We start from the raw sequence: 24,111 nt of genomic DNA on the forward strand, positions 1-24,111 counted from the left end.
TCTCTTCAGGTGCAGGCTGCTGAAGTTCCATCTTCAAGAGATCTATGTCACGACTTGTGCCCAGGTGACTGGATCCTGCTGAAGAAGCACGTCCGGAAGAACTGCTTAGACGTGCGTTGGAAGGGGCCCTATCAAGTTATCCTGACGACGAATACCGCTGTGAAGTGTGGAGGGCTGCCAAACTGGATTCACGCTTCCCATACTCAAAGAGTTCCAGCACCCCTGGAAGAAACAGCTCCTCTCGCAAATGAAAATCCAGCTGTGGATGGTGAACCACTAGAGGGGATCAGTCAAGCTGTGGGGGTGTCGGAAGAAGCTGGGAGCGCTACTGAACAACAAGAAGAAGGACAGGACGGAAGTGAAACTGAAGTTGCCACAGAAGGAGAAAGTTGTTGTGAATACGGCTCAGACCCAGATCAAGCCCAGAGTGATCAAGAACTGAATGGGAGAACAAGATACAGGAGAACAAGGCGTGGAGAAGATAGTTGGCCTGAAAGAAGGAAGAGGCCAAGCTTGAAGACAGCTCCAGAGAAAACTCTTGCCCCTGTATCTGAAGACTCGGATTTGGACGAAAGTGCACAAGGACAGGAACAGGAAGGTCCGAGAAGATCGAGGAGGGTGCGAGTGCCTTGCAGAAGATACACTACTCCTGAGTGGACCTACCTCGCTGCAGATGTCCAGTGTACAGGGAACTGGGAGGGTGAGGGAAGTGACCCTGATCAGCACTGACCCCATTATAACAGTGGCAATAGTGTTGTTGATACCGGGAGTGGAAGTCGAAGGGTTGCTGACACTCAATATCCCCTATCCTCCTTATCTGAGTGGAATAAGAGACTTGGTTTTAAACAGAATAGATTTCCCGACTTGTTGTCCAAGGAGGTCAATACTTGGGGCGGTCCTTCTTCGTTTGGAAATATTAGAAGCTGTGATTAGAGTCGCTGGAACACGTATAATTTCGGATTGCTAAAAGACTGTGTGAAAGACTTTGTAAATAAACAAATTGAGAGATAACCTAGTGCCAAGTGGAAGAAGAAGAAACTAGGGACTTCCATTTAGTGGACGGAGAAGGGCTAGGGTTGTCTGTTGCTATAGAACACAAAGACTGATCTTGGGGAGAAGATTATCAGCTTCCAGGTGTGGTTTGAAAAGAGACATTGTGCTGTGAAAGAAAACTGGAACTACACTGTTTGAGATCATGGAGGTTGGCAACCCGAACCGCAGGGCCAAATGTATAATAGGCACACTTTTAGTGGGAGTGATTTTCCTTATAGTTTTAGTAGTTACTATATCTTATGTAGTGGGACATGAAAATGAAGAAAAGGCTGCAAAGGAAGCAAAAATGTTATCGACACAGAAACCTACTATTGCTGGGAAAAAGGGGGACAATACAGAGAAAGATAAAGCTTTACTAGCAGCAGAGACTCGTAGGTTACATGTAGATGAATCACAGGGAAATTTTAAATCGAATGCATATGCTAAATTGCTTTATGAGTATATTGATGCCATGGAGGCTAAGAATTGCTATGTGTGCATGAAATTGCCAGCCTCTGTAGACGAAGGTATCAGATATCATCATCTTCCATTGACTTATGGAATCACATGTAGTTTGTTGCTGAGTATATTTTATGAACGTGATGGGTTTGAATACTATTTTTCGAATTTCGATGCTATTTTACCTGAAGTGCCGAACTACAAGCATTTAAATAAGTGGGATTATTATAAAAGTGAAGACAGATTACAGACATTTTTCCTTCCCTGGAAAACATTAGATACTTCACATGCCCGAAGAAATAATTTGACTTGTAAAGTGTCAGAAATTGATAAAAAGTTCGTAGGGCAGGTGGATTATCGATACAGGAGACAGAAGATTTTAAAAGCTTCAGGACAATGGAAAACAGATTGGACCGAGGAAGAAAGGGCACATCAAAGAAAGGGTAGCAATGGTCCAATAGCCTTGGATCGAGAGAAAAAGGGGAAACTGTGTATACATAGGGGGGAAACCTATTATGAAAATGTGTTTGTGGGACAAGTGAGTTGTGAACATGCTTTCCAATTAGAGTACTACTCAAAGGACTTCTTGAAAGAAATGCAGGTGATCCCAAATGTATATTTTGTCTGTGGAAGAAATGCATACGTGAAACTACCAGATAATTGGTATGGATCATGTTATTTGGCAATTGTCTTCCCCAAAATATACCATGCTAAGGATTTGGAAATTATAGAGGGAGGAACTCAAGCTAGAGGAAGAAGGGATGTAAGCGCTGAGGAGGTAGTTGGAGACGTATTCGGTGCTATGTTTCCTATTCTAAGGATAGCACTAACTGATGTCAAGATTAGAAGATTGGCAACAGTTGTAGATAGGTTGTCCGCCAGTACTGCTAGGTCACTAATGCTGGTGGAGGGAGAAATGCAATCGATAAGGGCAATGGTTCTTCAGAACCGACTTGCTCTAGATGTTCTGTTAGCCAAAGAGGGAGGAGTCTGTAAGGCTTTGAAGGTCCAGGAATGTTGCACTTACATTCCAGACAATTCGAAACCTTTAGAAAAGTACATTCGAAACATTACTGAAATACACAATGAAATTGAGGATTTGACAAAGGTAACAGTGTGGGAAAAGGTAGGTCAAGGAATGGGTAAAGTTGGAGGTTGGTTTGCCAGCCTAGGAAAGAATATTATTTGGTACATACTGAAACCTATCATCATAATAGTGATTTGTATAATCACTTTGTGGGGATTGGTGCGGCTGTACCAATGGTATAGATCAAACAGGTTGCAAAGAACCATGAGAAGGCAAGAGAGGAGATTGACTGCGATGCAGGATAATCAGTACAGGAGTCTAAAAGCTCTAGAAATGATGAAACGAGGGGGTACTGAAACGACTTCAGTTTGACTCAGACCTTACCTCAGGGATGGTGTTGTAATGATGATGAGTACTGAAAGTCATCAAAGGGGGGATTGAGAGAGCGCAATTCAAGAAAATTTAGAAGCGTACCATATTTACAAGCACGTTGTATTAGTTTAGTAAACATTATATAAGAGTGTCGAATCTATAGAGTGAAAATACATAATAGTGTTTAATTAAAACAGAATACTTATATCAAGTGTGAAAAGCTAATGTAGATGTTTGTAGAGATGTTAGAATGATGTTGAAATCTCATGTTATGTGGCTGTTGTAGGGGAAATGTAATTCTGTTAATGTAGAAATGTGTAGGCCACATGGCAGTTCACATAGAGTACAAGATGCTGTTACACTCTTATACGATGGTGGATTTTAATGTTATTGTAATTCAAAGTATTATTGATCCTAGAACTGAAATATGTTTTATAGACGTTTCATATAATCATTGTGTGCAATAAGTTAGAATGCTGTTTAGAAGAATTAAGTGTTTTACAGAGTGCACCGGCCCGTTCATGTAATTCTAGATAGGCCTGAATAGACAAAGTCATTTCTTTTGATCTGCATGTGCTCGTTAGAGAAAGGCTGTGTTAGGCACAAACTGTGGAGCCTGTTTGAATGGTTTACGACTTAAAGATATGGTGGAGGCCGGAATTTGGGGCCCACAGTACAAGTGTCTGTTTGCAGGTGCGAGGAGGTTTTAATCAAGAGAGTGATGAATAGACTTTTGTTCAAGAGAGCCAGGCACAGGCCTGGAGGAGTCTTCAGGAATTTCCTGGGGGTACCGTCTTGCCGGAGAGGAGCCTGGGAAGCAAGGTCAACGCTAACGATGGGCCTAGAGGAGTACCAGCATGGAGCATACCAGAACCAACACCACGTGAGGGGCGTCTCTAAGGGGTGTCTCCAAAGGGCGTTCCTATTGTAAGTGTGATTTTGTATTAGGGACAGCACCCCTGGGTGGAGTTAAGGCAGATGATCTGAGGAACCTAAGAGAGCGGATGGGTAGGCAGATAGGGAACTGCAAGACATCGTTTTTGGAACAAAGACTAAGGGAAGTGTGTGTTCTTCTTTGGAAGTCACCACTGCTGACACCTTTTTAGGTTAAGATCTTGCTAAGTAGGGATATCACTTAGTCTAGTGTAGGGACAGTCTAATCTGATTTCTTTCCTTTCTGTAAATGACTCATAAGCTACAGCTTGTGTCTATTCTTGCAACTTTGTTGATTTTTGAATTGGTTTTGGTAATATACTTCTGCCGACTAAGAGCATTTAGAAAATTCATGTTTGTATTGATACCCGTATATCTTTTGAACCTTATATTGAGATGTTTGTATCTCCAGTTAAGTTTGGCTTTGTAATAAACTTTTAAACTTTTTAAGCTTCAGTGGTTCTTTAGAGTGGAGTAAGTCATTAACTGATTGACCTAGTAGTGGATTGCCTTTTACTCTATGACAGGTACCAACGGTTCAGTCGACCGGAGTCGGGATCTAGATCTATAACAATAGACCAGAATTCCCGCGTTAACACAACCAAACCCTGTTCGGTCGCAATCAGATACTTTGGTATGGGAGCATGCTCTCATAGCAAAATGCTACGGTGCAGTTCATCCCTACACCCTGATGTGCCTGCCACTGGGTGCAGGGATCAATGGTGCCCCCTAGGCCGTCATTTGGCTGCTTTGCATCCTTGGGGCCCTGCTGGGGGCTCTCAAAGCTGTTTCCCAATGCCTTTTTGGTGCCCAAAAGGCTGCCACAAAAATGCAGTGGGAAACTGCCATTGTAATCCCTCAGCAGGAGCCGGCTGGGAGATTACTGTGGGCCTTTCGAATAGCGGACAGGGTCTACGAGCTCGTCATAAGCCAATCGGAAGACTGATTTGGATTCCCTTCGGACCGAGCCCATCAATATGGTTTGGTCAGAAGGGAATCCGATGCGGGCAGGAGGGCTCCAATCGACGGTCGGAGCCCTACCTGCCTGCATTGGAATCAGGCCCTAATTCTCGAACAATTGGCTCAGCTCTGTAAATTTAATTTTTGAATCATTTTGAAAGTCACATGTGTACTATCCCATGTTTACTTCTGTACCTGCGCAACCTTCGTCCGTTTCAGTTTTGACATGTAATTCCTATTGGAGCTTCTTTGTGCACATTAGCATTTACACTAATTAGGAGCTAGTCGGCATTTCCTGTGGTTCATAAACTGTTATTCTTTTTGTTAATAAACATTTTCAGACTTCGTGGAGGCATGTGAACATATTTCTTTGCCACCATTATAAAAAATTTAGCTTTTGGCTGTTGGTGTGCTGTTTAATATGTTTGCAAGCATCAAGGGGCGCAAAACTTAAACGGTACTACCTTGCTACAAAAAGATCATTTTGAGGGGAACATTTCATCCTCCTTTTGTTAACAGAATACTTTTTGCTTATAGCAATTGTTCATGAGCACTGGTTATTTGTGAACGCCGGTTAAGCTTGTCATACTGCATGCCGGTTAAGCTTGTCATACACGACTGATTTTCGCGTTTTGCTTTTTTTGTTCTAGGTGTGTTTTATCCAGAGCCTCATCACCTCTCGAATTCCGCAAGGAGCTGAAGATCTGGTTTTTTGAATAACCTCACTGAGGAGACACTGCCTAACCCACCTGCAAAGCACCTGCTTACTCTCTAGTAGAGGCCAGTGTGTCAGGAAAGTAGCGGTGTGTAGTGGAGGACGTACAGATGACAAGACAAAATTGTTTTTTAACTTAGCTGCCGCATTGCACTCCTCTCTACCGCGGGCACAGGCTCCCTGAGTGCACTGCAGCCAATCCTCTTGCTGCTTTCATGCTGCTGAAAGGAGCACCAGGATTGGCCTGAGTGCCAACGATTTGTGCTCCCAGTTAGCCTAGGAGCCTGAGCCTGCTCTCTCCAACCCAGCTAAGCAGCTCGGGATGAAGAGAGCTTCAGTGCGCATGACAGTTTGGCCATCCTGAGCCAGCCATCCAAAACGTCATGCGCACTGAATTGCAGTGCAACCACTTCTGCACCAGCCTACCATTCCCTTTGCCCCTCCCCGATGCCTCGGCTCCGAGAGGAAAAAAGAAAATTAAAATAAGAAAGGGTGTATTACTGTTTTATTTGTCATTCTCTTAGCTGCTGGCAGGTGAGGCGACGCTCCTGTGCCATAGCGGAGGAGCCGCCACTGTTCCTTTCACGGGTGATGACTGCGCCATGCAAATACACATAACATAACATTCATGATTTTCAAACACTAGAGTTTTACAACATTTTTATAGTTTGCATTGTATGGAGCCTTTCTCTCCACCAGCCCCCTAAACATTTATAGATCCTATGCCACTGCAAGACACTCTAAAATATTCAGGTAGCATGAGCTCAAAGAGGCAATTACTTTTAATCCCGATTGAAATAGAAACTAGACTGAAAAACGAAGAAATTCCAATACATAAATCCTAACAGCTTCAGACCCTCGACCCCACACTAGGTCAAAGGAACAGAGCAACTTTTTGTCAACAGCAGAGTAAGGGTGCCATTGCCCCTAGCGCACTAAAGTAAAGTTACCCCCGTAACTTACTTAGGTATAGTCAAATACAGTTGTAATGTGGGCACAGCAGGCCCCTTCACACCTCAGTGCGATGTTGCAACCTCACCTACTGCTCTCTTTATAGCCAGACCCCGGAGCTCAATATTAAATGTTAACACTGTCTGTAATATACATATGTGTTTATAAGTAATGCAATGAAATATGAATTTCAGCACTTTTAGTCATTTGATTTACACTCTTCCTGCATAGAGTGTCTTCTTTAATATTGCTATTCGAAACTTTAAATTCAGAAATGCAAGGTCTAAGACACTCTGAGCAGGCACAAGTGGAACCATTTCATTATTTTACATGTTCATCTCTTTCTAAATGTGATATTAGGCAAATACTTTTTGTCTCAACTTTTGTTCTTACCTCCTTCATGTGAAACATCAGAAGGAGTCTGTGGTTAACGGGCACAAATGGTGGAAAACTATTTTCTCTATTTTATATCACACAAAATAACTCAAATCAAAAATGAAGCTAATTGTCTTAATATTAAGATTGCAAAACCAAACAGTGTAAAATAATGCATCATTTACTTTGGCTTTATATATCCTACATCTTGAACTATTGCATTTCATCGAAAATGTCGCTATAAAATCCAAGTGGGAAGGCACTGCAATGTAAAATGATCTAAAAACCAACTAGAGATATAACTTATAAAGATCTTTTACCAGTGGTCGCTTAGAAGGAGTGTGGCAAAGAATCACAGGGGAAGGCAAGTAGTGGTGCATGGTTTAGCTGAAAGAGACTCAGGGCCCGATTATGATGTCAGTGATGCCATTGGTTGGGGTCCCACCGACATCCAGCATAGTGGTCCAACCACCGCATTATGATGCGGTCGGTCAAACCGCAGCAGTCGGAGGGACTGACCTATGCTTCCAAGAGGCTGAAGGAGCCCGTCGAGGCGTTGGTTAGAACGTAATCCCTAAAATGAAGGCGGTGCCTGTGCAAGCACCGCCATAGGGATTACGGTATCCCATTCCAACAGCCTTTTCAGGGTAGTTGTACCGCCCTGGAAAGGCTGTCAAAAAGGGCTATGGGGCCCCGTCTCCTGAAGGTCTCTTCTATGTGGCGCTGAGGCCACCTGTGGTGCGCCCACAAACATCCATGCACTGTGTGCCAGGCACCACATGGTGCCTGTAACACGGTGGCACGGATATTTGAAAAATGCTCTTTACCATTGCGGCTTGTGCAGCTGCCAGTTCCTGGGCTGCTGTTCAAGCCGTAATCATAAACAGCATTGTATGACTGCCTCCACTGTGGTCCCCTCGTAATTGGGCTGTCGGGACCATCAACTCCTTGTCGGATGGTCCCATGCCCAAAACGATCGTGGTCAGATGCTCATCCTACCACAATCGTAATGAGGTCCTCAGTATAGTGACTGCATGGTTAGATATCATGTACTATCGACTTGTTGTGGATTTGCTTACATTCTCCTCCCAAGCCTTACAAAAACCGAGTTTCGATCCATGGTGCCTTGCACTCTGGCTTAAATTCACCATGCCACATTGTATCAAGCTACTGTGTTTTAACTACTTTCTGCAGATGAAGTGACATCAGGAGAGCTTGTTCTTTCTCAAGGGTGTATTCCATTCCCTTCTGCTCTGTACACGCTTCGACTAATGACTTGGCCTAGAGGAACACCTCAGCAGCCCTGAGCAGAAGGGAACAAAGGAATGGCCAGAGTTTGCTGGAATAAACATCTCCCAGATAGCATAGCCTTCAGGGACAATGGACCAAGTTTGATGATCCATATGTCCCAATTACTTCTATAAAAGCATATCCTTACCAAGCAAAAAACCATCTCAGTAGAACCTGTCATCATAAAGTCAGTCTTAATGGTGACTATAAAATCCGCTGGAAAGGACATGCTTCAGTATAAATATAGAATACATTGTGATGAAGATACCTCGCTACCTCCTTCACAAGTTTTTCCATGCAGCAATCATATTTCTTACAGTTTACTAGGGCCCCACCAGATAAAGTAAAGAAAAATTTATATATGTCCCCAACCCCAATAATACTAACATTCAAGTAAATACACATATGTTAGAATATACATATTTGGAAGCTGCAACATGATTAATCCTCGCTAGTCCTTCTTCTCTGAGATTACTACTCCAGGACAGAATTACATCTTGACTAGGTTAAGCTATTTCAACACTGCGCCTACAACTTAATTCAAGAGATTTTCAGAAATATTTGGAAACTCATTTTGAGAGTCATTATTATGAAGGGAGTGGTCACAGCAGCTACTGGCCTCATTGTAATTATAAGATCTACAGAGGCACCATATGTGGTTGAGCGGTGAGTGGGTCTGTCGGAGGATTGTGGAAGTAGGAACCCTAGCAAAAAACATGTTTGAGTTGAGTTTCTCTTTAACTCTGGTTGAGCCACAGAGGATGCTGTGGTCCTACATTTCAACATAGCCTATCAAGAAGTGTCAGTGCAGTGATGCTAAGTTGCTATAAAATAAGGAAGGATGCGTGTTGCAAATAACGCAATGACCCATCAATGTTCTCCTATAACCCAACTCCTATGACTTCCTTTTTAAAGTGCATGCCTTTCTGCGTATCTATGTTGGTATGAGTTCGTAAATGACATCATAAGTCATTAGCATAGATAGCCAACCACCATCCCAGGGTGTTATTTCCTCTCGTTTGCATTAACATCACAGCAAACATTTGTCTCTATACATATCATGGCACCAGACATCGTAAGAAGGCACAATTATGCATTCCTTTGGAGATAACATTTGTTGATCAGAACATTGGACCTGAACTACTCTGAAACTACACTAATGCAGACAAATTACCTACTTAAAACTCGACTAATTTGCATGCAAAGACATTATCTGCTGTTTGCTGATGAGGTCTGTACTAAACTTGAAGATACATCTTCAAAGCAAATTTCCACCGTCGCATTGTACACTAGTCAACACACATTGAATCTCTCTTTGTATTGTAGAATCCCAGCAGTCAATACCGGTGTTGTTTCCCACCTATTTGAAATCACAGAAGTGACACATGATGTTGCCTTTGTTTCACCTTGGTAGAAGGAAAGGTCTGTAAATACAGGCAGCCATGTCTCTGACCCTCAAGAGGGGTTTTCATTGCCCATATCCTGCCTTATATGCTTGTAGAGAACTACCTACTAGCAGTGCGAACCTGTACCTTGGACTGCCAAACCATCAAGTCCAGTATTTCAAATGACACAGCACGCATCAGCAAGCAAGCATGGATTTCCTTTTCCCTGACCTCACTACACTGGCTCCATGCCAACACCTGAGCTAACATATTTACCCCCAAATATTGTGCTAACAAAATGCAAAACTCGATTCCTGTGAGCTTAATAGAAGTCAACAAAAGCTCCTGCAAGTATTCTGCAGCTCCAAATGTAGGAAGACCCTCCCCAGTTCAAGGACCCTCATATGAAGCACATTCTGGTGGCTGTGCACAACAAAGGTAGCCGACTCACCTTCAGATGTACCGTCTCCATTCCATGAAGCGCCCTGAGGTAAGGTACAGTGTATTTCTTTCCTTTACTCTTTTCCATGAGACTGTGAGACCCAGAAGACTTAAGACCCAACAACAGCAATTTACAGTTGCTACTTTTTTAAGACTAGAGAGGAGTCACAGCTATGTCAGGACACAGGGAGGAAGCAGGGGGTGGCAGGAAGAGGAATCAGGTCAATCAAAGATATTTTAAGACATGGTCAGGGCCAGCTTTAGCGCTGATGGCCCCTGGTGCGACGTTTGTTGGAGCCCCCCCAAAGACCTCCTCCTCCACGGATTCCCTCAGTACCACCCTTTAACAGTGCCCCTCAAGTCTCCATAACAACTCTCTCTCTTGCATTTCATTTGTTGTATAGGCCACTCATACCAGAGTAAGGTGTCACAGCACTTTACATCACATACACATTACACAGAGACAATGAATCATACGTGTGCAACTCTGTCTATAGGAAATGTTTCATCAGGCAGAGGACTACAAGGTGTAGGAGTCACAAGTCATCTCTACTGGTAGACAGTATAGTTTGAGTGCTTGGTCTGCAGATGAACAAACTCGGAATTTACAACATAACATCATGGTTGGGGGTTGGCTTTACTAATAGGACTTGATTTCTACTCTACTTTCTAACCCTTTCTGCAACATTAGGATAATGAAAGACAGGGGGAAAATCATTACCTCTAATCTATACCGTGCGGTTTGCATGTAGCTCTTTGTTGATAGTTAATAGCTCACTGTTCTAAATTAGGATTTAACCTTATAAACTGCAAGTAACAAAAGGGTTTCTCCGACAGAAGCAGTAACACATTTACCTATTTACATTACTTTGTGATCTGCATTGTTTACCTGATTTGCAGCAGGCATTTTAACCTCCTGTGCTACTTTATGATGAGTCAAAACTTCCACTAGACACAACTCCGATCTCTCTGCAGCAGGTCCATCAATCACCAGAGTTATCTTGATGTTTTTATGGTTGCCTGGAAATTGCTGCAGGCAAGGAACGAGGCAGCAGGTTCTTTTGAAACCCTGTTATACTTGAAAACATGGCGCCCCACTAAAGTCACCACCGAGTAGAGTGGCTCCGATCACACCGCCCGAGAACAGCACTGGACATGGGCAAAGTGTGCAATTTCCCAGGTCTCCTACAGGGCCGGACTGAGAACCAAAATCGGCCCTGGCAAAGTGCTTGGCCGGCCCCCTGGGGGTGCGACCGAGCTCTTTGGCGGGGCCGGTTTTCGGCCGATTTTGTTACAGGGCCGATTTTGCAGCTATGCTGCAAAAACGGCCCTGTAACACAAACGGCCCCCGTGGCCCAAAACCGGCCCCCACCCTTGCGGCGCACCGGGGGATTGCCCGGTGCCCGAAACGGCCAGTCCGGGCCTGGTCCCCTACCGTCCAGGGGGCCCCCTGGGAAAGTGAACTTTCTCTCTAGCTCATGTCTGTGTATTTTTGTATCTTATATTTTTGTGTATTTTGTATTTCGCATAATTCAATATTGTTAGTCTACATAGGGCTTGATTTAGCAAACATGAATACTAAAATTCAAAGTTGTTCCTAACAGGAGACCCCAAAATATGTTTTGGTCGGGGTTCCAAAAAGATTAAGATGACACTGAGGTTACTTATGTCCTTCCCATTTCCCACCTCCATTTCTCTGCCTCACCAACAGCCCATGCCGCCTTCTTTACCTCAGGTGGGGACGTCATCCCACTTCTAGAGCGAGGAGATGACACTGATGTACTAATACACATGATACATGACAACGCCCTTATTTTTTTCCACAACTTTTGTTGCATCCATCACCTATCAATTGACACAGTCCCATTTATTCCATTAGTTTGAAAACATGTATATACATTACGATAAACCGTGTAGCAAATGTTCAATCTAAATGTAACCAATCCTGTAGATAGACAAAATGCATTGAAATATTTCCGTCATGAAAATGACAGATAATTCCTTTAAATGTTGCTCATTCTACGTTTTAGTACATTTTTAACATTTTAATTTTGTGTTTTTAAGGATGTGTATATTTCTAATGAAAATAAACGTATTTATGACTAAACTAAATGTAACTAAAATACAACTTTTCGTATTTCATATTGCAAGCCTCCTCAGATGTGTAGAATACATTGCTCTTGATAAGTACAAAGATGGCAAAGTCCATTCCATTTGAACTAGTTGTATATTAATATTCCACGAATGTTCCCATTTTATTCCCATTCTAATAGTTTTGGGGCTAATTCACAAAGCATGCAGGATACACCTCTCTTCTAATCCTCTTAGACCTAACTGCTGCTTTTGACACCATCTTGCCTATGAGGCTGGTTAACCATCTTAGTGAGATGGGGTCAAAGGCGCCGCTCTGATGTTTCTGTCCTCATTTCTTACGGACCAGTGACAAAAGTTAAAATTGAATCACTTCCTCTCTGACGCCACTCATACCTTTTGCGGAGTTCCAGTGGGTTCATCACTGAGTCCAACCCTATTTAACATATGTGTAGCTCTGTTGGCCAAGGTTATAGGATCCTTTGGGCTAGAGGCACTGTCCTATACGGATGACACACAAATTATTGTGTCAATTACCAACAGCATTGCAGCATCTGCTGCAAATTTAAGAAGCTGCGTGCAGGCCGTGGCCTCCTGGATGGTAGACATCTATCTGCGACTCAATGGTGACAAGACCAAAGTCTTGATTTTTGGTGACCAACAATCCATTTGGTCCCACTCCTGGTGCCCTGAAATGCTCGGTTCTTGTCCCAGTCCAGCTCCAACAGCAAAGAAACTTGGCTTTATAGTTGACAGCACTCTCTCCTTTAATCCCAGATCAACAGAATGGTATCCGTCTGCTTTGGCATCATCAGGATTCTTAGGAAGATCTTTCCTTGTCTCTTCCTTTCTTCTCGGAAGCAGGCACCAGTGGCCTTGGTCCTGTCCAGATTAGACTATTGTAATGCACTATATCTGGACATCAACAAGGGTTCCATCCACAAACTGCAGCTTGTACGGAATGCAGCGGCCAGACTTGTAATTGATGTTCCCAAATTCCAGTATGTTGCGGCATCCATTTGTAAGTTAGACTGGCCTCCCTTGGGAAAGAGAATTCTGTTCAAGTGCCCTCTGCCTTGTCCATAAGGCTCTTCACAACTCAGGCTCTTCCTATGATATGTCCCTACCAAACATCTGCGGTCGGCCAGCAAAAACTGACTGATAGTTCCCAGGTTCTGGTAACTAGATGGGGGAAGAGCTTTTCCTGTTGCTGCTACTAAGCTCTGGAATTGCCTCCCCCTATCGATCTCTGGGCAAGACTCTTACTTTTTGTTTTTCAAGGCATTAAAAACATGGCTTTTCACCCTTTGAACGCTGGGACCCTTCTGTGTTCCACCTGCCTCTGGATCTATCCATAGCGCTTTGACGCCCTTGGGCAAAGCTTGCGCTTTATAAGACTAATATTCTTTCATTCATTCATGTATGAGTACATAAAATTGAACTACAGGAATGCCTTGGTGAATGGGCACCATTGTCTGTATCTTTGACAGGCCAATTGTCAAATGGTAGGTAGGAAACAGAATAATCTACCAGGACTTGGAGTCCCCATTGCAGTCCCACAGGTGTTGGATCACAGGTGACAATACAGACAGGAAGTTAACATACACAAATATTAAAAGGTCGCTATTGTCAAACCTAGTGCTGCTTGACCTGAAAATTGACTTAACAGGTATTTTCTTGTACTCGCATGGATTTACTGTTCTTTTTGAAGACACGTATTATGTAAACTCAGATGAGAGGTACATAATCCTGTTATTGAAAGCCTCAGAGCCCCAAGGCAAGGCCTGGTCATGAGCACAAGAGTTGCTTTGTTTCATCCAACAGAAACCCGCACACATCACGGCCAGTGCAGTGCCCCTTCGTCGCTGTTTCGCCGTCTGTAAAAGTAGCACTGTATTCTTTGAACAAAAAGATTGGAGCAAGGAGTAATAGGTCAAGACCTCCTTATATGTTTTCAATACCGGAGATATCTTTAGAAGACGAGCCACTGCAAAATAAATCTCGTTTTTGCTTCGCTTTTAAAACTTAATATTTTTTAGAATTTGTTTTTGATATACTGATGTTGCTTTTATTTGACTTCTGTACATAAGATCTCCTCACCTGAGCAGACTGAGCTGAATTAATTTTTTTACTGAGTAGTACACGGAGTTTTATCTTATACTGAATTGATTAGTACCTGAAAACCTTCACGAAAGAAACATTTGTGAAATTCTTTACAATGTTAAGGGTAATAAGTTTAGACAACTGTTTTCGCCAATGTGTGCCATGCTTCAAAATACTGATGAGGTAGAGGTATGTATTACATAATTCTACACTTTAGGAAGAATATGCCTTCAGGTCTCGTGCTACACCCCCTCCATGTCCAGCCTTCTACCTCCTATCTGCGGCTGCTTCTCATCCCCTAAGATGTTTCTCTTACTTCTCATCCCCTCAGATGTTTCTCTTGTTTCTCATTCCCACCAATGTTTATCTTGCTTCTCATCCCCTCAGATATTTGTCTTGCATCCCATCCCCTCAGATGTTGCTCTTGCTTTTCATTCCCACAGATGTTTCTCTTGCTTCTCATCCCCTCTGATGTTTCTCTTGTTTCTCATTCCCACCAATGTTTATCTTGCTTCTCATCCCCTCAGATATTTGTCTTGCTTCGCATCCCCTCAGATGTTGCTCTTGCTTTTCATTCCCACAGATGTTTCTCTTGCTTCTCATCCCCTCTGATGTTTCTCTTGTTTCTCATTCCCACCAATGTTTATCTTGCTTCTCATCCCCTCAGATATTTGTCTTGCTTCGCATCCCCTCAGATGCTGCTCTTGCTTTTCATTCCCACAGATGTTTCTCTTGCTTCTCATCCCCTCAGATGTTTCTCTTGTTTCTCATTCCCACCAATGTTTATCTTGCTTCTCATCCCCTCTTATATTTGTCTTGCTTCGCATCCCCTCAGATGCTGCTCTTGCTTTTCATTCCCACAGATGTTTCTCTTGCTTCTCATCCCCTCAGATGTTTCTCTTGCTTTTCATTCCCACAGATGTTTCGCTTGCTTTTCATCCCCTCAGATGTATCTCTTGCTTTTCATTCCCACAGATGTTTCTCTTGCTTCTCATCCCCTCAGATGTTCCTCTTGCTTTTCATTCCCACAGATGTTTCTCTTGCTTCTCATCCCCTCAGATGTATCTCTTGCCTTTCATTCCCACAGATGTTTCTCTTGCTGTTCCCACAAATGTGTGTCTTGCTTCTCATTCCCACATGTGTTTGTATTGCTTCTCATCCCCTCAGATATTTGTCTTGCTTCTCATCCCCTCAGATGTTTCTCTTGCTTTTCATTCCCATAGATGTTTCTCTTGCTTCTCATCCCCTCAGATGTTTCTCTTGCTATTCCCACAGATGTTTCTCTTGCTCCTCACCCCCTGAGATGTTTCTCTTGCTTCTCATCCCCTCAGATGTTTCTCTTGCTATTCCCACAGATGTTTGTCTTGCTTCTCATTCCCACAGTTGTTTGTCTTGCTTCTCGATCCCTCAGATATGTGTCTTGCTTCTCGATCCCTCATATATGTGTCTTGCTTCTGGTCCCCTCAGATGTTTCTCTTGCTTTTCATTCCCACAGATGTTTGTCTTGCTTCTTGTTCCCAAAGATGTTTGTCTTGCTTGAACGTGTGCTTCCTTGAGAATTCTCTTCCTCTGGCCCTGAGCCTCTTCATTGACCCCTGCTTCCTTTAGGATACACAGTCACTTAGGTCATGTCGCTCACTCAACAAAAATCGAAAGAGGTGGAAAAGTGGTTTCAATCAAGTTCCTTCTGCATCTCGTCACCAGATCACTTGGCTGACATTGCTCCCTATAAGTTTGTGGAACTTAGAGGTCGGCCATCTTCATTGACACTGCTACTAAGGCAGGGATTCTACCACTTTTAATGTGAAGTATTCCAAGGTAGGCTGGAAGAAATGGGCCCACTTTCTGGTGTTTTTCCTCGGAACCAGCACTGACGGAGAAACACACAATTTCTATACATACTGATATGTTGTTTGCTGTGCTGAGAAATAATGCTTCTCTGTACTGTCCCATGCTCTGAAATATTGGAATATTTCCTGCGGACGGTTGGCTTGCACATTGTGCTCACTTTGTTCCACATGAGGCTGGTACTGACATATTTTCCAGGCCTGCTTTTGACTCCAGACTCCCAGTCAAACCTTTGATAAGGAAATTAATTATAGAAGGAAAGATGTTATATCTGCCACTGCCCTGATAATATGTACACATAACAGAATATATTTCTAAACGAGCTATGGCGTGTGACTTTTTTCCTACATGATCTATTAATTCCAGTCTGCTGCATGTCGTAAATAAATTATTTAATAGTTCATGGAAATAGCTTTTAGGCTAGCTTGTTTACGACTTTTGTGTATAGCAGGTCTTCATTTATAGAGGCTTAATAAGAAGTCAAGTGGTACCAAACTATGGGTCCCTCACAGGGTGCTGGACCCGGATTTTAAGTGATGATGTCAGATGTTGCGCTTATCATACCTTGAGGCCTCCTATTTTCTTTGCACCATCCACTAAACGTGGAGAATGTGATGGCGAGAAACAATCATGAAGCTGGTCTAGATAGCCATTTTCCTTCTAGAGAGCACACAAACTAGGCTTGTGTACATTTATGATTTTGCCAACAAACTTTTGGGAGTGTGGCAAAGTTGGCAACTTCAGGGAATCGGAAAGTTTATCACCTCTGAAAAACAATACCTGTGGGTGAAATATCCTGCAAAACGCATGTATTTGCAGTCCCCTGCGCCCTTTACGGGGCTGCACACGCAAATATTACAACAATCATTGTCAAAACCAATAGGTCTTGTCATTAACCTATTGTATTCGGCAATGCTTTTCGCTAAAGTTTGGCAGGTAGGCTACCAAAGCATTGTGATGCATGCACACATGTGTATCATAACACTTCACACCTGTGTCTTGTGACACACGTGTGCGCCTGGGTTATGCTGCATGTTGGCTATTTTTGATTGACATTTTTCAACATTGCAGATGCCACTGTTCGAATAGGTAAATAAAATGTTACAAATGTGAAAGAGTGTGCGCAATAAGCTAAATAAGGAAGTGAGTGTCCTGTCAGCAACTTGGCAGCTGCTGGGCCCACTTGAAAAATAAAAAAAATTAAAACATGGTTAGTAGGAGCAGGATGAGGAGCATCGGAGAACGTGGAGAGTGAAAAGTGAGTGGGCCGGGGAAGGAAGAGGAAAAGGGAAGAGAGATAAAGAAATACAGGTATTCCCATGGAATGCTCAAAACAAATAAAAAGGTTGCTCATGTATGCAGTAGAACGATACAACTTATCCAATAAGAACACTGTAAGAAAGAAATGTTCCTGGGTGGGACAAACACAAGAACAGGGAGTTCATGTAACTGAGTCAGACACCAAAGCCATCCAATCATCACCAAGAGGATGGCCCAAAGCCCACTCCAAGTATATGATATGTAATGGAAACAAAAGGTCTGCCTCAAGTCTTTGGAGCGGAGTCCTCTTAATTGCTCCTAGACTCTTCTGTATTACACATCATACATTTGAGCATTTTGCACCCATGCCATGTATAGTGACGTTCCCCTGGGGCACCTCAGCCACATTACTGATTCAGATGCATGAGTAAAATAGCCGTCAGGGTTGTGATATATGTAAGCCACCAAGGAAGTTGTCGTTGATTACACCCTTTGGGAGGAGACATGGAGGATGCAAACGACTCCCTCCCTACCCGAGGGCATGGTTACTCCAGTAATACCGGCTCTGATGTCCTCTCAATGATTTTTAACGTGCTAATTATCAAATACAACAGAACAAACATAGATCTCAAAATCTTACAGAGTGACAGATCTAACTATAGTCCCGAATCACAGCCAACAAATGTAGTGAGCGGCACCTCATCATTTCTTAGGAAAAGAGGATGAGGTAAAAGGTCAGCTCTTCTGCATCTGCTAAAATCCACTAGGAGTCTCCCTTTTCAGGCAAAAGTAAACACAGGCAATTCAGTCCACTGTGCTTCTCAGTTTATGCATTCATTCATTCAGACATCGAATGATCAAAAAGAGTTGTATTCAAGTGCGCTGATATTACATGTAAGCGGGCTTCTGTCGGGCACTTACCCAAAAAGCATCTTTAAACTCCATCCGGGCCATGGTGGCTCCTGACAGCCTCGCTCCCGCTGCTCTCTTGCTCGGGAGGTGCTGATCCGGGCGCACGCGCTTGTGCGTGCAACAGGTGAACACAGCCAGGAAGGGTGTTGTTGGTCCTCTCAGCGGCCTCCTCCAGGCTCAGAAGAACAGAAGCTTCCAGATGCTGCGGCCACAACCCGCCGAAGCCGACAAGCGGGAACCACCGAGGCCTGAAGTCCACCCCCTGCAGGGAGGTGGAAATGAGGAAGCCCCGGGCTGCCAGATGAGGTCATTAACCGCACGTGCACAAAACCCTCAGGCAGGCCCCTTTCAGTTCACTGAAACCTGAACTGAGGACCCAGCAAATGTCTTGCACAGAAACAAACTGTAAAGTCTTCGAGCACACCGAGCATCGGCAAACTGCATCCTCTCTTCTCCACTGTGTGGCAGTTTCCGAAAGCTCTGCAGAGACGTCGTAGCAGCGTACACTGAGGCATTGTCAGAGTCCCCTCCCGCCCCTGCCGCCGCAAAGATGGCACAAGTTCACCCAACAGGAAGTGAGGCAGATTTAACAGCAAACAGACGCACACTTCTGAGTTCGCACTAGAACGTGGGCTTTCAACATCATATCAGTTTCTCAGCAGTATTTGTTTTCTTTGTGTTTGTAGCTGGGGTGTTTTCAGAACTTCAGAAAAATGGAACAGTGAAGTATCTCTGAATGCTGTAGGACCTCTCACCTTAAGCAGGCGAGATGTTAAAGCAGACGCTCGGGATGCAGCAGGCGTGATGGGGTTTGCAGCAGGCGTAATATATATACTCGGGGTTGCAGCAGGCGTGATGCAAATACTCGGGTTGGCAGATGGCGTGTTGCAGATACTCGGGGGTGCAGCAGGCGTGATGCAGATTCTCGGGGTTGCAGCAGGCGTGATGCAGATGCTCGAGGTTGCAGCAGGCGTGATGCAGATGCTCGAGGTTGCAGTAGACGTGATGATAAGGCAGATACTCGGGGTTGCAGCAGGCATGTTGCAGATACTCGGGGGTGCAAAAGGCGTGTTGCAGATAATCGGGGGTGCAGCAGGCGTGATGCAGATTCTCGGGGTTGCAGCAGGCGTGATGCAGATGCTCGAGGTTGCAGTAGACGTGATGATAAGGCAGATACTCTGGGTTGCAGCAGGCATGTTGCAGATACTCGGGGGTGCAAAAGGCGTGTTGCAGATAATCGGGGGTGCAGCAGGCGTGATGCTGATACTCGGGGTTGAAGAAGGCGTGATGCAGATACTCGGCGGTGCAGCAGGCGTGATGCAGATTCTCGGGGTTGCAGCAGGCTTGATGCAGATACTCGAGGTTGCAGTAGACGTGATGATAAGGCAGACACTCGGAGTTGCAGCAGGCGTAATACAGATACTCAGGGTTGCAGTAGACGTGACGATACGGCAGACACTCGGGGTTGCAGCAGGCATAATACAGATACTCAGGATTGCAGGAGATGTCATGATAAGGCAGGCTTTTCCTGTTCTGCCCCAGGCCTACAAGCAGCCGCAGAGATGTTGATGCCCAAGAAGAACCGAATCTCTATCTATGAGCTCCTGTTCAAGGAGGGAGTGATGGTGGCTAACAAAGATGTCCACATGCCCAAGCATCCGGAGCTGGATGACAAGAATGATCCCAACCTACATGTCATGAAGGCCATGCAGTCTCTAAAATCACGTGGTTACGTGAAGGACCAGTTTGCCTGGAGGCATTTCTACTGGTATCTGACCAATGAGGGCATCCAGTACCTAAGAGACTTCCTGCATCTGCCCCCTGAAATTGTACCAGCTACCCTGCGCAGAAGCCACCCAGAGACTGGCAGACCAAGTCCCAAAGGTCTTGAAGGTGAAAGGGCGAGATTTTGATCGATACCTTATATCTATTGATCCAAACCTCGATCTGGTCGACTGAACCTTTGTTGCCTGTCTGTGAGGAAAGAAAGTGCACCTATTTCCAAATTAGTTCACCCAATAAAGGACTCTGCTCCCAAAGATCACAAACAACTTCTAGCTTTCAAAAGTTTATTGTAAAGATATGATAAGCTGCAAATACAGGCATCTCAGAATGAGATTCACGAGATACACAGGTCCAATTACATACATGTGCTCTCGGAAAGCCCTCAGACGAGCAACAGAAATCACTAACACAAGTTCTAAGAATAATAAAGCTATCAGCATAGACGCATATCTCTCCTTCATTTAGGTTGGAGGAAAACGCACAGGTTAGGCTGTCCCTACCCTGCTCTAGATGGTATCCCTACTTAACCAAGTCCCAACCTAACAAAGGTGTCAGCAGTGAATGACCCCCAAGGGAAGTCACCCACTCTAAGTCTCTTGGTGAAAACCTATAGTTCTCCAGTCATGACCCCTCTCTGCCTACCCATCCGCTCTCTAAAGGGTCCTCAGGTATCTGCTCTAACTCCACCCAGGGGTGCTGTCCCTAATACAAAACAGTCAACATCATTTGAGACGCCCCTTGCGAGACGCCCCTCACGTGGTGTAGCTTCTGGCTTTTTCCATGATGCCTTGTATTGGGCCTCATACGTTAGAGTTGACCTTGCTTCTCAGACTCTTCTCCGGCCCGCTGATACCCCTCAAACATTCCGGAACCCTCCTCCATGTCTAGGCCGTCTACTGAACAGACCTCTATTCATTCATTTATAATTGGATCCCCCCTCTTCCTTTGCAGACAGATATCTGCAGCCAAGAACCCAACTCTCATAGACTTCCAAAGAAAAGGCCTGCAACATTTCTCAGCCCAGACATATACGTGTAAATCAATGTTAAAACATTTCAGGCCTACAATATTTTTCATCAGGATTATAGCATTCAACTTCTTCATTAATTAAAGCATGTTAATATTCTTATTCTATTACTCAGTATACATCTCTATAAATCATGGCCCATTTAATGCAATGGCCAAAACATTAATACAATCTGTGTCGTGAAAAGAAACACCTTCCCTTTTAGCTCTGGCCCTAAGGCCTACCACATTCTGCGTTTAACCACATACCATCTTATGTTTAACAGCTACACGACATGGATTCAGAAATAATCACATCTACTAAAATCATATAATGTCACACATTTCTGTATTAGTTCCACTTCTACTTAAATCTCTACATTAGCTATACATTCAGAATATAATTGCAGATACTATTAGCACTCATGGCATTTCTCCTCATGATTTGTGCTTACTACAGGTAAGTGTGATGTACTCATACATTTAAGTCAGTTTGCGCTCTCTCAGTTCCCCCCTTTGATGACCTCTCGGGGTCATCACTAACATTTAGACTGCAGTTATTGCTGGCATTCTCTGCGCTTCCAGAGCCCTCAAGCTCCTGTACTGATTATCTTGTATGGCAGCCAATCTCTGCAGCTGCTCTCTTTGGGCCCTTTCTGACCTTCTTGCTCTGTACCATTTGAATACCCTCACCAATCCCCACAATATAATCCCACAGATCAATATTATGATGATAGGCTTTAGGATATACCAAACAAAGCTTTTGCCTAAGGTGGAAATCCACCCTCCAACTTCACTCATTCCGTGGCCCACCTTTTCCCAGACATTTTCTCTACTCAAGTCTTCGATCTCCTTGTGAATATTAGTTATGTTCTTAATAACCTTCTCAAGGGGCTTCGAATTGTCTGGAATGTAAGTGCAGCATTCCTGGACCTTCAAAGCCTTACAGACTCCGCCCTCTTTTGCTAATAGGACATCTAACGCAAGACGGTTTTGAAGAACCATAGCCCTTATCGATTGCATCTCTCCTTCTACCAGCATTAAGGACTGAGCTGTGCTGGCAGACAACCTGTCGACAACTGTTGCCAGTCGTCTAATTTTAACATCATTAAGGATTACTCCCAAAAGAGGGAACATAGCTCCAAAGACATCTCCAACCATTTCTGCATCGCCTACATCTCTCCTTCCCCTCGAAGATGTCTTGCCCTCAATGATCACTAAGTCTTGTGCATGATATATTTTGGGGAAGACAATTGCCAAGTAACATGATCCATACCAGTTATCAGGTAGTCTCACGTAGGCATTTCTTCCACATACAAAATACACATTTGGAATCACTTGCATTCCCTTCAGGAAATCCTTAGTATAGTACTCTAGATTGAAAGCATGTTCACAGTCAACTTCACCCACGTATACATTTTCATAATACGTTTTGGCTCGGTGAAGACATAGCTTTCCCCTCTGTGTCTTATCTAAAGCTATTGGACCACTACTACCCTTTCTCTTGTGTGCCTTCTCTTCCTCGGTCCAATGTGTTTTCCATTGTCCTGATTTTTTCAAAATCTTTTGTCTCCTGTAACGATCATCCACCTGCCCTATGAACTTCTTCTCAACTTCTGACACCTTGCATGTCAGGTTATTTCTACGGGCATGTGAAGTATCTAAGGTAATCCAAGGAATGAAGAACTTGGCCAATCTGTCTTCACTCTTCCAGTAGTCCCATTTGTTCATCTGCTTATAATTTGGGACTTCTGGCAACACTGAATCATAATTGGAGAAATAGTATTCGAAACTATCTCTCTCATAAAATATACTAAGCAATAAGCTACATGTAATGCCATATGTCAGCGGGAGGTGATGGTACCTAATACCCTCATCTACAGACGCCGGCAACTGCATGCAGACGTAGCAATCCTTAACCTCCATGGCATCCACGTATTCATATAAGAGTTTAGCATAAGCATTTGACCTAAAGTCTCCTTGGGACTCATCTACGTGTAACCTGCGGGCTTCTGCAGCTAATAACGCTTTCTCTTGAGTGTTTTCTCTTTTCTCACCAGCAACAGTAGGTGTAAGCGCTTCTACAGAATTCACATCAGTTACCTTTACCTCTTCCTCATGTCCCTTTACATAAGAAATTGTTACCACTAAAGCTATTAATATTATCACTCCTACTATTAGTGTACCTATTATACATTTAGCTCTGCGGTTCGGGGTGCCGGCCTCCATTTCGTCAGACAATATGGCTCTCTCTTATCTTTAGCAAAAAGTTCTTTTCCTCTCGTTCCTTTACAGTCTCTTTTAATCCTTTTGTCTTTCGAATCCACACAACTGGAGGCTGACAACCTTCTTCGCAAAAGTCCTTTAACAGTTCAATAAAGACAACCCTAGCCCTTCTCCATCAACTCAAGGGAAGTTCCCTAAAATTCTCTGCTTCCTGGGCGCTAGGTAATCTTCTTTTTCTGCTTGCTCTATTTACAAAGTCCTTTAACAGTCTACTATCAGGTTTGTGGTTGCAGCTTCAATAGCATAGTTCAGTATTTCCAAACGAAGATTGTGCTCTTCATGTGCTGTTATCGTTGTACCAAAGTCGGGGAATTGCAATTCTGAAAGGAACATGTGTTTTAACTTGCTGAGGCGGGGAGGTCTGGGGAGCATGAATGTTAGTGACCCTTCTTGTTCGACACCGGGTACCAACAGTCGTATTTCCACGGTGATAATGGGCTCAGAACTGGACACCACCACCGCTCGGATCCTCCCTGTCTCCGGTTTCACAGACATTTGTCGCCAGATATGTCCACTCAGGAGTGGAGTATCTTCTGTTAGGCACACGCACTCTTCTTGACCTTCTTCGGTCCGGTGCTTCAGCGCCCTGAGCACCTTCTTCTGGGTCTGAGTCTTCTGATATCGGAGGAAGGGTTACCTCTGGAGTTGACCTCAGGCTAGAGCTCCTTCTTTGCGGCCAATTAGCTTCTCCACGTGCCCTTCTACTCCTTCTCCTTCTGGTCTGTTCTCGCTCTCTCTCAGACCTGTCAGGGTCTGACTCGTACTCCCAGCTACTTTCTCCTTCTGTAGCGTCTTCTGTTTCGCTGTTGTACTGACCGTCCTCCGCTTGGTCAGACTCGTTCCCTGCTTCCGCTGGCACCTCTACAGCTTGGCTAGCCCCC

At 44.0% G+C, this 24,111-nt stretch overlaps 1 protein-coding gene and 1 pseudogene across 3 annotated transcripts in view; one reads left to right on the plus strand and one right to left on the minus strand.

Moving 5' to 3' along the window:
- Positions 1–18,629, minus strand: part of PSTPIP1 (proline-serine-threonine phosphatase interacting protein 1) — a 643,783-nt gene extending 625,154 nt beyond the window's left edge. Inside the window, exon 1 of one of the 2 annotated variants that reach the window (XM_078684947.1) lies at positions 18,164–18,629. In XM_078684947.1, coding sequence (XP_078541073.1) covers positions 18,164–18,196 — 33 coding nt within the window. In that variant the 5' untranslated portion in view covers positions 18,197–18,629. The remainder of the gene's footprint in view (positions 1–18,163) is intronic. The other variant, XM_078684948.1, reaches the window with a different exon arrangement.
- A 1,069-nt stretch (positions 18,630–19,698) lies between these two features.
- LOC144826141 (small ribosomal subunit protein eS10 pseudogene) overlaps positions 19,699–24,111 on the plus strand; it is a 79,766-nt pseudogene continuing 75,353 nt past the window's right edge. Inside the window, exon 1 of the transcript XR_013609693.1 lies at positions 19,699–20,047. The product of XR_013609693.1 is annotated as a small ribosomal subunit protein eS10 pseudogene (transcript). The remainder of the gene's footprint in view (positions 20,048–24,111) is intronic.

Source organism: Lissotriton helveticus, chromosome 3_2 (assembly GCF_964261635.1).
Source record: "Lissotriton helveticus chromosome 3_2, aLisHel1.1, whole genome shotgun sequence".
In the NCBI taxonomy this organism is placed as follows: Eukaryota; Metazoa; Chordata; class Amphibia; order Caudata; family Salamandridae; genus Lissotriton; species Lissotriton helveticus.